The sequence below is a fragment of the Camelina sativa genome, chromosome 17 (assembly GCF_030686135.1).
Source record: "Camelina sativa cultivar CO46 ecotype springtype chromosome 17, ASM3068613v1".
In the NCBI taxonomy this organism is placed as follows: Eukaryota; Viridiplantae; Streptophyta; class Magnoliopsida; order Brassicales; family Brassicaceae; genus Camelina; species Camelina sativa.
The window spans coordinates 18307733-18320623 of record NC_141896.1 but is presented as its reverse complement, the minus strand read 5'-3'; the positions used below and the strand labels follow the sequence as shown (position 1 = coordinate 18320623).

The following is a 12891-nucleotide window of genomic DNA, read 5'->3' as shown; positions in this document are numbered from 1 at the left end:
GATGAATAAACAATAAATATTATGTTATCTATAAAACTTCAGCCAATAGAAAAATATATTGCATACTTCAAATAGTCATAAATTATTATATTAATAAAATTTATACATAAAAATTTGAAAAAATATTATACAGTAGTGCAAAAAAAGCCGTAAAACTCTTATATAATGGAACTCAGAGGGTATTAAAATGAAATATGAGAGTTTCATATTCAATATTAAGATATTACAAGATAAAATCTAAAGACATGTATATTACTACTTAATTATTCTCAATAATTGTTTAAAAAAATTTACCTGCGTAATAACGCCGGCCTTATCTAGTGTTATGTGTGTTTATATGTTGATAAATTAATGTGTTTATACAGTAAAACCTCTATAAACTAATACTCTATAAATTAATAAACACTATAAATTAATAAATTTTGTTTGTCCCAAGTTTGTAAAAAATATCAAAATTTGATAAGATAATAAGATAATAACTTTTTTGAAATTCTGATGTAAAATATGGTCCCAAAAATATCATAAATTAATAATTATGTTAATATATATATATATATATATGTTGATATATGTATGCTTTAAAATTTTGAATTTTCTTCTAAAACTCATATCTATAAATAATTATTATGCTGTAATTTCAAACCTATAATAGATAATATTTTATAACATGTCATAAATATAGCTAAGTTTTTTTAAAGTTTTCAATTTCTACATATGCACAATTTTTATTTTGATAGTTTTATAGATTATATGTAATTTATTGTCAATAATGTTTTCTAAATATTACAAATTCAATTCTAAACTGATAACATCCTTAAGCTAACCTTCTTTTGCTAAAATTATCTCAATTCATAATTTTAAAAAATTTAAACAATTAAAGTATATATCTATAAATTAATAATTAATTTATACTATAAAATAATTATTATTAATTAATAGATAAATCAATATCACTATAAATTAATAAAATGTCAGAGTCCAATATCGCTAATTTATAGAGGTTTTACTGTATATTGTACTAATTTATACTTAATTAATGGATAGTTACGTGTAGAACTGTTATCGGACATGTTCATCTGTCATGAAATGCTTACAATCTTAGGTGATTTTTTTTATTTTCTCTAACAAGATTAAACAAAATAAAAGCTTGCTTCTTTTTTTTTCAGCCAAAATAAAAGCTTGCTATACAAGCCTAAACAATAGGAAACCACACACCAGCGTTAAATATTCTACCAATATCTCCTAAAATTAATTAATGAAAATTTTAGTATCCAATAAAGAAGACGCGGCACAAAAACCCTAGCTAGCTAGGTTCTCCGATCCTTGTATCTTCTCCTTCCAACTTGAGCATGATGAGAATTCTTCTACAACACGCAACGCGTTACGGCATTCGCTCCTTCGGAACCCTATCATCATCTCCCACAGCAGCAGCGAGCCAAACATTGCAGCACCGTATCCCGGATGCTCTCTATCGAAATGCACAAATCCTTCCGGTGCTTGAACACTGGCGGCAACAGGGGAATCAAGTGAACCCTTCGCATGTGAGAGTCATCATCAAGAAGCTTCGAGATTCCAACCAATCTCACCAAGCCCTTCAGGTTTTTATTCTCCCCCTTTTCCCCCGATTCGGTTTCTCCATCTCTTATTATAGGTGTTGGAGTTGATGTCTTACGGTGATGTTATTAGGTATCAGAGTGGATGAGTAAAGAAAAGATCTGCAATCTAATCCCAGAAGATTTTGCAGCTCGGCTTCATCTCATAGAGAATGTTGTAGGCTTAGAAGAAGCAGAAAAGTTCTTTGAAAGTATTCCAAAGAACGCTAGAGACGACTCTGTCTACACCACTCTCTTAAACTCGTACGCAAGATCAGAGAAAACCCTGTGTAAAGCTGAAGCCACGTCCTTAAAATGAGGGAGTTAGGTCTTCTCTTAAGACCTTATCCTTTCAATGCAATGATATCTCTCTATTGTACACTAAAAGATCGAGATAAAGTCGAGGAGCTTTTGCGTGAGATGAAAGGTAACGACGTCGAGCCCGACAGTGTCACAGTAAACAACGTGTTGAAGCTATACTCAGCTGTGTGTGACGTAACCGCGATGGAGAAGTTTTTGAATAAATGGGAAGCCGTTCATGGGATAAAACTCGAGTGGCTTACAACTCTTGACATGGCAAAGGCTTACGTACGAGCCCGTTCAAGTGGGAAGGCTATAAAAATGCTGCGTTTAACCGAGAAATTGGTGGATAAAAAGTCTTTAAAATCAGCTTACGACCATCTCATGAAGCTGTATGGTGAAGCTGGAGAGAAAGAAGAGGTTTTACGTATATGGAACCTTTACAAGAAGAACATAGGACATCGTGATAACGATGGTTACCGAACTGTGATACGTTCTCTCATAAAGGTGGATGATATTGTCGAGGCGGAGAAGATTTACAAAGTGTGGGAATCTTTGCCACTTGAGTTTGATATCCGAATCCCGACTATGTTAGCCTCTGGTTATCGAGACAGGGGAATGACAGAGTTGGCTGAGAAACTCATGAGCAGTAAATCCGTAAAGGACAGAAGAATGAATAACCTATCACTCCACTTTTGGAGCAATGGGGACATCAAATGAAACAGTCTGATCTCAAATGCCTCATTAAGAATCTCCATGATTCCAATCAGTTTTCAAAAGCGCTTCAGGTTTTTATTCATTATAACTTTATTTTAATATTTCAAATCAAACTAATATTGTTGACGTTCACGTACGGTACGGTGCATTACTTTGACAATAAGGCTTGTTTTCAACTGTTAGGTTTTAGAGTGGATTGGTGAAAAACGAGTTTGTAGTCTTTATTCGGAAGATTATGCAGCTCGTCTTTACTTGACCGAGAATGTGTTGGGTTTGGAAGAAGCAGAGAAGTACTTTGAAAACATCCCTGAGAACATGAAGGATTACTCTGTCTACATAGCTCTCTTAAGCTCTTACGCGAAATCAGACAAAAACATGGCTAAAGCCATGACCACTTTCAAGAAGATGAGAGAGCTCGGGTTCCTCTTGAAACCTTCACCATTCAGCTTGATTCTCTCTCTCCACAAGCAGTCAAATATGGTGGAGGAGATTCTTCGTGAGATGGAGGAGAACAACGTCGATCCTGATAGTCTCATGGTGAACAACGTTTTAAAGATATACGCGGCTGAATCAAAGGTAGAAGAAATGGAAATGTTTATGAGACAGTGGGGTAGAGGAGATGGAATCAAGCTAGATAGCGGCACAGTGGTTGCAATGGCAAAGGCCTACGCTAAAGCCGGTTCAATAAAGAAAGCGATAGAGATGTATGGTGATGTAGCCGGGTGTAAAAGAGAGGTGCACCTTCTTTGGGACAGATATAAGAGGAAGAAGGAGGAAGAAAAAAAGGAGGCTGAGAAGGCTAATAATATGTTAAGCACTCCGTTGAATATAGACGACGATGGATATCGAATTGTGATTAGCACTTTGTTAAAGCTGGACGATGTACAAGGAGCAGAGAAGGTATATGGAGAGTGGGAACCGAGTGCACCGAAGATGGATGTGAGAATACCGGGTTTGCTGATTTCTCGGTTTTGTACCGAAGGGAACGCATTGAAGGTTGAGGAAATGTTACAGTCGATTAGCAAGAAGAGGATTATGATGCATTTAAGGATGTTGAAAGATTTTACAATCAAGGTAGTGACAAATTTTGTTATTTGTGTGGTTTTTTTAGTGTTCTTATGGTTAGACTTAGAAAGTCGTAGACATAGATACTAGTAGATAAAAAGACATGGATTTTCCATTTTTAGATATATTGTGAACCAAGAATTCTTAATGATAGTTTACGGGTATTTCATTATTATGTAGATTAAATTTTGGGTTTGTAATCTATCAAAACAACAAAGTCATAAGTATTCGTATAAATTTGAATTACAAAAAAAAAAAAAAAAAAAGAAACTTCAACGATGATATATCAGTCACACCACTGCTTGAAGACTAGTCAATTGCTTATAAACCCCATCAGATTTGGAAACAAGCTCTCTATGACTTCCTTTCTCCACAACTCTTCCCTTATGCAACACAACAATCATGTCTGCTTTTCTTATAGTTGAGAGCCTGTGAGCCACTAACACCGTTGTTCGTCCCTTCATCAGCTTCTCTAGTGCCTCCTGGACCAGTTTCTCTGAGCTCGTGTCCAAAGCACTCGTTGCCTCATCAAGGAGAAGCATTGAAGGATCCTTTAAAACTGCCCTCGCGATAGCCACTCTTTGTTTCTGACCACCTGATAACTGCACTCCCTTATCACCCACGTGCGTCTTGTATCCTTCTTCCATCTTGATTATGAACTCGTGCGCATTCGCGGCTTTTGCGGCTTCAATGATCTCTGCCTCCGACGCGTTCTCGTTCCCATACTTGATGTTTTCGTGTATTGTTGTTGAAAACAGAGCTGGTTCTTGCTGGACTAACGCTATCTTCTTGCGCAAGCTACGTAGGTTTATAGTTTTAATATCTTGCCCATCGATACAAAGTTTTCCGCTTGTCGTATCGTAGAATCTCATGATGAGTCCGATCACTGTGCTTTTTCCTGAACCACTAGGTCCGACGACAGCAAGACTCTTCCCAGCTGAAACCCGGAGATTAAGATTTTGGAAAATGGCGATTTCAGGTCTCGTTGGATACGCAAAGCTCACGTTTCTAAACTCTATATCTCCTTTGACCTGAGAGACCAATCTTGAGTTTGGCTGGTCTGGGGGTATTTCACTCTCTCTATGTAGTACCCTAAAAACAGAACCGAGTGCTTGAGTGCCCTTCACGATATCTGGGGTCAACGCAAGCGTTTCTGCTACCGAGTAAGCTGTAACGAGCAATACCATGAAAGATTTGATACTATCCTCAAAGTTTGTCTCCTTCCGCTGAATCAAAACTGAAATGTACCAGAGACCAAGTGCGTAGGAACAGTAGGCAAGACATTGAGATAAACCGTATCCAAATCCAGAGATATGACCTTTGAGTAAGGCATTCTTGGTGGGTTTGCTTAGCTCACAAGTAAACTGTTCTGAGATTTGCTTTTCAGCACCAAACGCAGCTACAGTTCTTATATTCACAATCGCTTCACGCGCCAATGAAGTTGCTCTAGAGTAAGCCCTTGTGTAATCTCCTCCAAAGCCTTTTAGAAACAATTGCTGTGAAACACAACGTGTAAGCTTATTTGGTTTCAAAATTCAAAATATGGTTGAAACAGGATCTTTGGTTTTGAGTTACCTCAGTAAGTGAAGCGGCAATGAGAAGAGGGAAACAAGCAGTTACTACGGCTGCAACACGCCAACTGTAGAAAAAAGCAAGTGCTAAGGCTGTGACTGTAAGAGATATGTTCTGGACTATTGTCGAGAGACGATCCGCTATAGCACTCCTCACCAAAGTTGCATCAGCAGATAAGATTGAAGTGAGTGAGCCAGTGTTGTTCTCGTCCAGATCAAACCACCCAATCTCATTCAAAAGAATCGCTGAAATTATTGTAACAAGATATATAAACGTATGTATTCAAATCGATCTAAAAACAAAGAAGTTTAAAATGTTTTTGTTTACCTGAGAACAAGGATAAGCGAACCCTAGAAGTAAGACGCTCTCCCATAAGTGTATAGAAGTAATGTTGGAGGAGATATATAGGAGTTGTTAATATTCCAGTTCCAACAAAGATAATAATTACCTTTTCGACTTCGTGCTTGATCAGACTAGGAAAAGGTGAATAAAACGTGGTTAACACATAAGCAAGCCCCATGGAGAACAATGCCGGTAGTGATCCAGCAAAAACTGCACCAATTGAGCCAAGTAATGCATAAAGCCATTCTGGAGCGTTCAGCTTTATAAGTTCCCATATCATTGAAGACGAACTTATATCTCCACCATTTGAATTTTTATCAGTCTTCTCGTGGTCTTCCCTAAAGCTAGAAGTCCTTCTTGAGCTAAAAGATCCAGCTTGAGATCTACAAGATTCAGACATGACTGATCTCAAGTTTTCTTGAGGTTCTGTGTCTTGACATTTCACAAGAGTTGCATAATGTCCTCCTCTTGATATCAGTTCTGAGTGGCTTCCGGTTTCCATAACCTGACCATCTCTCAATACAAGAATCTTGTCAACATTTCGTATGGTGGATAATCTATGTGCAACGACGATTGTAGTTCTTTTTTCCATGACAGTGTCAAGTGCTTGCTGAACAATCTTCTCTGATTCGGCATCAAGAGCGCTTGTTGCTTCATCTAAAAGTAATATCTTTGGATTTCTTAGAACTGCTCGAGCAATTGCAATCCTCTGTTTTTGTCCTCCTGAGAGTTGAGTCCCTCCTTCTCCAACCTATATGAATGGTTCGACCAATAATTAAATAAAGAAAAAATATGAGAAGATATGGTTATGAAAAATTAGATAATTTACCTGAGTACTGTAACCATTAGGTAATGATTATGAAAAGACAGATAATTTACCTGAGTACTGTAACCATTAGGTAATGATTTAATGAAAGAATCTGCGTTGGCTGCTTTTGCAGCTTCTACAATCTGAACCATACTTGCATTCTCTTTACCAAGAAGAATGTTGGAAGCTATGGTTGTGGCGAATAATGCTGGTTCTTGACTCACTAATCCCATCTGTTCTCTCAACCATTTCAGCTTCAGGCTCTTGATGTCATTTCCATCCAGTAGAATCTCCCCTGAGTTAGGTTCATAGAACCGTTGCACCATTGATATGATTGTGCTTTTCCCTGAACCACTAGGACCGACAAATGCAAAAGTCTTGCATGGACATATTGTGAAACTAAGATTATCAAAAACCATGTTTGGTCTGGAAGGGTATGCAAAAGATACTTGATGAAATTCAATTTTCCCAGCTACATTTTCCAATGTTGTCCCATTGTCTAATCTTTCAGAGCTTTCAAAATTGTTGTTTCCTATCATTCTAAAAATATTTGCAGCAGCAACTCTGCCTTTGGAAATTGCAGATAAGCTAGGCACAGCTTGACCTAAGGCACTGCAATTGTAAGAAAATGATATGTATAATGCAAGTTGATGATATATCAAGAAAAACTCTGGGATGTTTTGAACTTACAATCCACTGTAAATGACATTGAGGATTGTTGTGAAGGCTTTTGCTCCGCTGGTTTTGCCGTGGCGTACAAGAAGACTTGCATACCAAAAAAGCAATGCCCAAGCAAAGAACAAGAGGCTATATGTTAATCCAACTCCTAAACCTTTAGCAAAACCGCTCTTTTTACTGAGTTTTAAAGCTTTCTTGAGAGAATTTGAGTAAGATTTTACAGCTTTCTCTTCTCCTACAAATGCATACACTGTTCTCACCTGTGACATGACCTGATAATCCATAGAATTGTGTTTAGAACCGAATAAAAAAAGGATCCTGATATTTTAATATGTTTGCTTTGATTTCTCATTTTTTAGCATGGCATACAAACATATTTTGTGAAAAAAACTGAAAAGTTATTATGGTTCCTTTTCTTTAGTGAAAACTTCTTTCACACGTAAACACATATATTAGTTTTTAAAACAAACCTCTTCCGCAACTTTTCCTGCATCAGCATAAGCAGTTTCACTCTTCTCTGAAATTGTAGACATGACTATAGCATAGCCTCCTCCTGCAACTGCTATCAATGGAACCACTCCTAACGTGAGCAACGTTAGCTGCCATACCGACAAAAAACCAATCACAAATCCCGCAATGAACTGACATAAGTACCGCAAAACATGGCCAGTCTGAAAAAAAGAAAACAAGAAAACATTTCATCTAGTTACAAAGTTTTTTTTTCGTCCTTATAATTATTAAAAAGGGTTACCTTATCGCCAATTGCATCTTGAACCAAGATTGCGTCGCTTGAGATGTGGTATATGAAGTTTGAATCTCTAGTTTCCGTATCGAAGAAAGTAATATCTTTTGCTAAGATTGATTTGAGATAATTTATACGCAATCGTGCTGTTTGTCTTTCCCCTGTTTGCATCCAGCAAGCAACTCCTGCCAATAAACCATTTCAATTTAAAATATGAAAAACAGTTTTTAGTACCATTATAAGAAACAAAAAAAAAACAGATCAACGTAGCTAGACACGTACCGATCCATGCTGATACCAAATTGAACAATCCTAGGTAGACCAAGTACAGAGCATTCTTGAACAAGAAAAAAAAATAATAATAAAAGTGTAAAGCAAAATTCAAGAGGGAGAGAAAGAGAGAATATTAGCGGTTAATTAATTCTGAAGAAACCTGTGAAACGCGGGAAGATATGGCTTTAGGATCTGTAGAAAGACTTCCAAGAGAATCTAGCATTCCACCGAAGAACACGAAGAAGAGTGGAAGCGTACCGCCATGAATACAAGTGCCTAAACCGCCTAGGAACATCAAAAAACAATCAACATGATCTGCTGCACCAAACAAGCCCATCAATGAAACTGATTCCTTCTTCATCTTTTTCTTCTCCTCCATCTTTGTTTCCGTCGTCTCACCCTGAATATATCCATTAGAGGATGGTTCTATGTTATCCATTGCGACTTAACGCAGTGACTAGAAACAGAGAGAAACTTGGGAGCGTAGATGAGCAGAGAAGGGATTTAGAAGTGTTTGGCATGTGGCAAAAAAAAAAAGGGTACTAAAATGCATGGGAAATATAAACTAAGTTCACTTCCCTCGCTCATTTAATATCACCATCTTTCTAACTAATTTTTGACAACTCAGTAAAAGCCAGATCCGCCCCGGCCGTAAGTGGACCATAAGGGGTTCGTCGTATCTTTTTTAGAAACTGTATACATTTATTATGCAGTCATAACAAGTTCATACTTACTATATGTTTATAGTTTTAAGTTTCTTTTTATACGACTCTGACTCGCGAGTATTTTTAAAACAAAGCTTCTTTGTGAGTACAATAATCCTACTTTTGTTTACAAGAGTGTAAGTTATTACTTGTAACTTGATTTCATTTATGGTTCAGCTCCATGTGATCACCTCGAGTCCTCGAACATCGATTTTTGGTAATGTATTATTATTAAAACATTGACACTAAAATATATATATTTTAATTATTAGCTATACGTCGATCGGTTCTTCTATTTTTGACGTGGAAAACTTAGTCATTATATACATGCATAATCATAAATGTACAGATATTATTATACAGTGTTTCAAGCCACGAGTTAACATCAATTTCAGGGACCACAGATCTTTTAACTACTGTTGCGGCAATCCAAATCCACCACCAGTGCATCCCAAATTCAACTCTCACTGTCTCACATGTTCTTTTAATGGGCTTGTTCATTACTTTCCCACAAATATTAAAGATGTACAGAAAATTTATATACATATCTAGAAAATAAAAGCCTTAGTGATCACTTACGTAGCATGGCATTACAACAAACCTTGGCGACAAAAGGTTTCCATCGAAGAAGAGGATTACCAGATATAGGTTAGCTCCGAGGTATATTTTCATTGATTGATCAAACTTTTGTGACTTTCTCCTCGTATATAAATAATTTCCAAATTGCTAAAGTAAAGTGTAGCCATGAAAATAAAATACTAGTTGGAGAAAAAAAATAGAATTTCAATCTAAAAGGAAAAGAAATACAAAATATAAACGGGATTATAAAGATGGCATGCAATATCATAAAATGATAACGTCGAACAATTTTTTTCTGTATTTTCTTCACTGCAGAAGCCCCAACGTCGTTGATAAATTCATCAAACTTTTATATTTCTTGATAGAGCGGGCAGGAATGGGGATTGTTACATTAATCATAGAAATAATTAATGCTTTTATATTAAACTCTCATTGATGACATCTCTATATTCTCATGGACACCTCACTATTCAGCTCTTCCGTAATTTCATAGAAATAATTTTATAATAGTTAGTATTGACTTCATGAGAGTTTGAAACTGTATCATTAGCCGTTTTAAAATAACAATGAATTTCTTGATCTAAGCATAGTTGGTGGATCTTAAAAAAAAAATCTTACCAATATATGTAGTTGGCTAAATTAATTGATGACGACTAGTTCTCTATTTAGATCATCTCCAATAGTATTCCCTATTTTTACTTCTAAAATAGAGGAACTCTATAATAGAGGTAACTTTTGCTCCAATGTATACCTCTATTTTTTATTTTTTTTTCTCAAAAAAGAATATTTTGCAGAGATTCCTTTTTTATTTTACTATTAATACCTTTTACTTATAAAAGTTGCAAACTAACCCATTTATTTTAGTATTTGTGAAACTTTCATAAAATTATGATATTATTTAAAATTTTAGGGATGTTGGTGGATCCGGAATTATGATATTATTTAAAATTTTATTTAAAACTTTTGCTCCAATGTATACCTCTATTTTTTATTTTTTTTCCTCAAAAAAGAATATTCTGTAGAGATTCCTTTTTTATTTTACTATTAATACCTTTTACTTATAAAAGTTGCAAACTAACCCATTTATTTTAGTATTTGTGAAACTTTCATAAAATTATGATATTATTTAAAATTTTTAGGGATGTTGGTGGATCCGGAAGTAATTTACCAGAATATTAAATAATTAGTCTTTGTTGTATTAAAAATAATACTATGATATGAATAAAAACTAACATATTTAAGTTACTAGGTGCTTCCCCACGCAACGCGTGGGTTGTGGTGTAGTTGGCACTTTTTTGTTTTTTTTGGTCTTTTTCTTTTTCTTTTTTGTATTATTTCGTTTTAATTAGGTATATACGGGCTTTGCCGTCACTTTTATTTATACACTCTATGTTTATACCATTTCGTTCAGATGTGTATAATTGTGGCGTTTATTTTTTATGAATTATGAAGATGTTGTTTCTTGCTTTTGAGGATCTAATTTTATCATTGACTGATATTGTTTCCAATACATTTATCGTATTATATATTTTCTAATTAACTGCTTATGTAAACCCTTCATACGTTGATGTTGCAATAATAAGTTTTTTTTTTTTTAAAATATCTTCCGTGTAAGTGATTATGTTTGTATGCCTATGTTTTGGTCTAATATCAATAAGTTTGTTTCTGTTTTTCTTTAGTTGGCTTTGAAACCAATATTGAGTTAAGCAAATAATGGGTCGAATTATAGTGTTAATAAGTAATATAAATTCTTATGTATATATATTGTATATATGTGACTATAAATTTAGCTAACTAAAAAATTATATAATATTTAAATACAATCTTGAACATATATATATATATATATATATATATATTTTATTTGTGGGAGGAATGTATGAAATTATTGGATAGAAGTTATTTTTGAGTTAAATGACCTTTAATGTACTTAAAGTGAGTTAAATATTAATAAATTTTTATATGTGTCTTGACTTTTTTTAAAAGGAATACCAAGTGTTTCCTTCCAAATTTGAAGTGATATAGTATTTTAGTTTTCTTATATGATTTTATGAATTCAATGTAAAAGTTTTTCAAAGTAATAAGTACACTCACTGATTGAATTATAAAATTTGGAGAAATGTTTATTTCGTTTAATCATCTGCTCTTTTAAATAAATAAGTATGTTGTTATTCCTACAAATAGGACAACATATATTATAGTTTAACAATGGAGTTAAGCAATGGAAATGGAACTTGTGATTACAAGACAAAATGCTTATATGTTACACATTGATCGTTTAAAAAAGAATAGGAACATCTAATTCTCAAATAAAGTTGATTGTTTTGTTAAAACCAACATATGTGAATTTAAATTTAACTATGCAAATTTAAAAATAAATATGAATAGATTAGAAAGGCAAGAAATATAAAAGAAATATTTTGTTATATAAATAAAATAAAAATTGAAAACAATGTTAAATATATATAATACTTTCTACATTAAAATATAGAATCAAACTCTTACAAGTTACAACACATATGAGATATAACAATATTTGTATTGGTAGGAGAGGAGGAGAGAATGTTTACTATAAGATGGTAATCCAAATTAGATAATGGAGATGAATCTTTAAAAAATAGAACAATGTAATATCTATATATATATAATACTTTCTAAATTAAAATATAGAATCAAACTCTTACAACACATATGAGATATAACAACATTTGATATTGGTGGAAGAGGAAGAGAGAATAATTACTTATAAGATAATAATCCAAATTAGATAAAGGAGATAAATCTTTTAAAATAAGAACAATGTAAAATATATATCATGTAGTCTGTATATTAAAATTTAGCATTAACAATTTATAATGATATTTCATTTTTTTTTACAACCCATACAACAAAAGTAAGAAATCAAAAATAACAAAAAAAAAACGAAAATTGATTTGAGGTATTGTAGAAAAGAATGAGAGAATGTGAAAATGAGATAGTAAAAGAATGTCAATATGAGAGAATGATAGATTGAGAGAATGCTTATTTATATGATAAGAAATGATGGAAGTTACATTTAGAACTATGGAGTTACAATAGTAATTTATTGTGTTTGAATAAAATTGAGTGGTAGAATATGATTAATGCATAATTTATTTTATTTTCAGTATAATTTTATTTTAATGTGTGAGTTAAATTCATTGTGTTTATTGGATCTTAAATATTGTTTAAAGCAATTAGAAAGCAAAAAAAAAAAAAAATTAGAAAACATTAAATGAAAATCAACCAATAAAGAGAGACCAAAACCTTACTTTTATATATATGATATATTACTTTAAACTTTGAAATGAGAAATATATTATAAACAATAATTTTACATAAGAAATATATTAATTTAGCCAACCAAAATATGAATATAAGTTTAGCCAACCAAAATAATTAAAAAATATTAAAATTTAACCAAAAATAATTTCTTTTGAAAGATAATAAGTTAGTAGGAGGAATGAATTAATGTACAATTATTAGATAGAAGTTACATTT

General features: G+C 33.3%; 1 protein-coding gene and 1 pseudogene across 3 annotated transcripts; one reads left to right on the top strand and one right to left on the bottom strand.

Annotated features, from left to right (window-relative positions):
* Positions 1–1221: 1221 nt before the first annotated feature.
* On the top strand, positions 1222–3850 carry LOC104759465 (putative pentatricopeptide repeat-containing protein At1g28020; annotated as a pseudogene). The gene is made up of 3 exons (XR_015585714.1): positions 1222–1598; positions 1687–2680; positions 2793–3850. The product of XR_015585714.1 is annotated as a putative pentatricopeptide repeat-containing protein At1g28020 (transcript).
* LOC104759464 (ABC transporter B family member 14) lies at positions 3816–8640 on the bottom strand. 2 transcript variants are annotated; one of them, XM_087493839.1, is made up of 9 exons: positions 8250–8640; positions 8099–8153; positions 7826–8001; positions 7545–7673; positions 7087–7346; positions 6468–7008; positions 5574–6339; positions 5250–5491; positions 3816–5170 (listed from the first exon to the last, which is right to left on the bottom strand). In XM_087493839.1, the coding sequence occupies exons 1-9, from the start codon at positions 8526–8528 to the stop codon at positions 3965–3967; spliced, it is 3654 nt and encodes a 1217-aa protein (XP_087349965.1). In that variant the 5' UTR covers positions 8529–8640; the 3' UTR covers positions 3816–3964. The 2 variants fall into 2 exon arrangements, with proteins under 2 accessions (XP_087349965.1, XP_087349964.1); XM_087493838.1 differs by having other exon boundaries at positions 7545–7745; positions 8250–8615.
* Positions 8641–12891: the final 4251 nt, after the last annotated feature.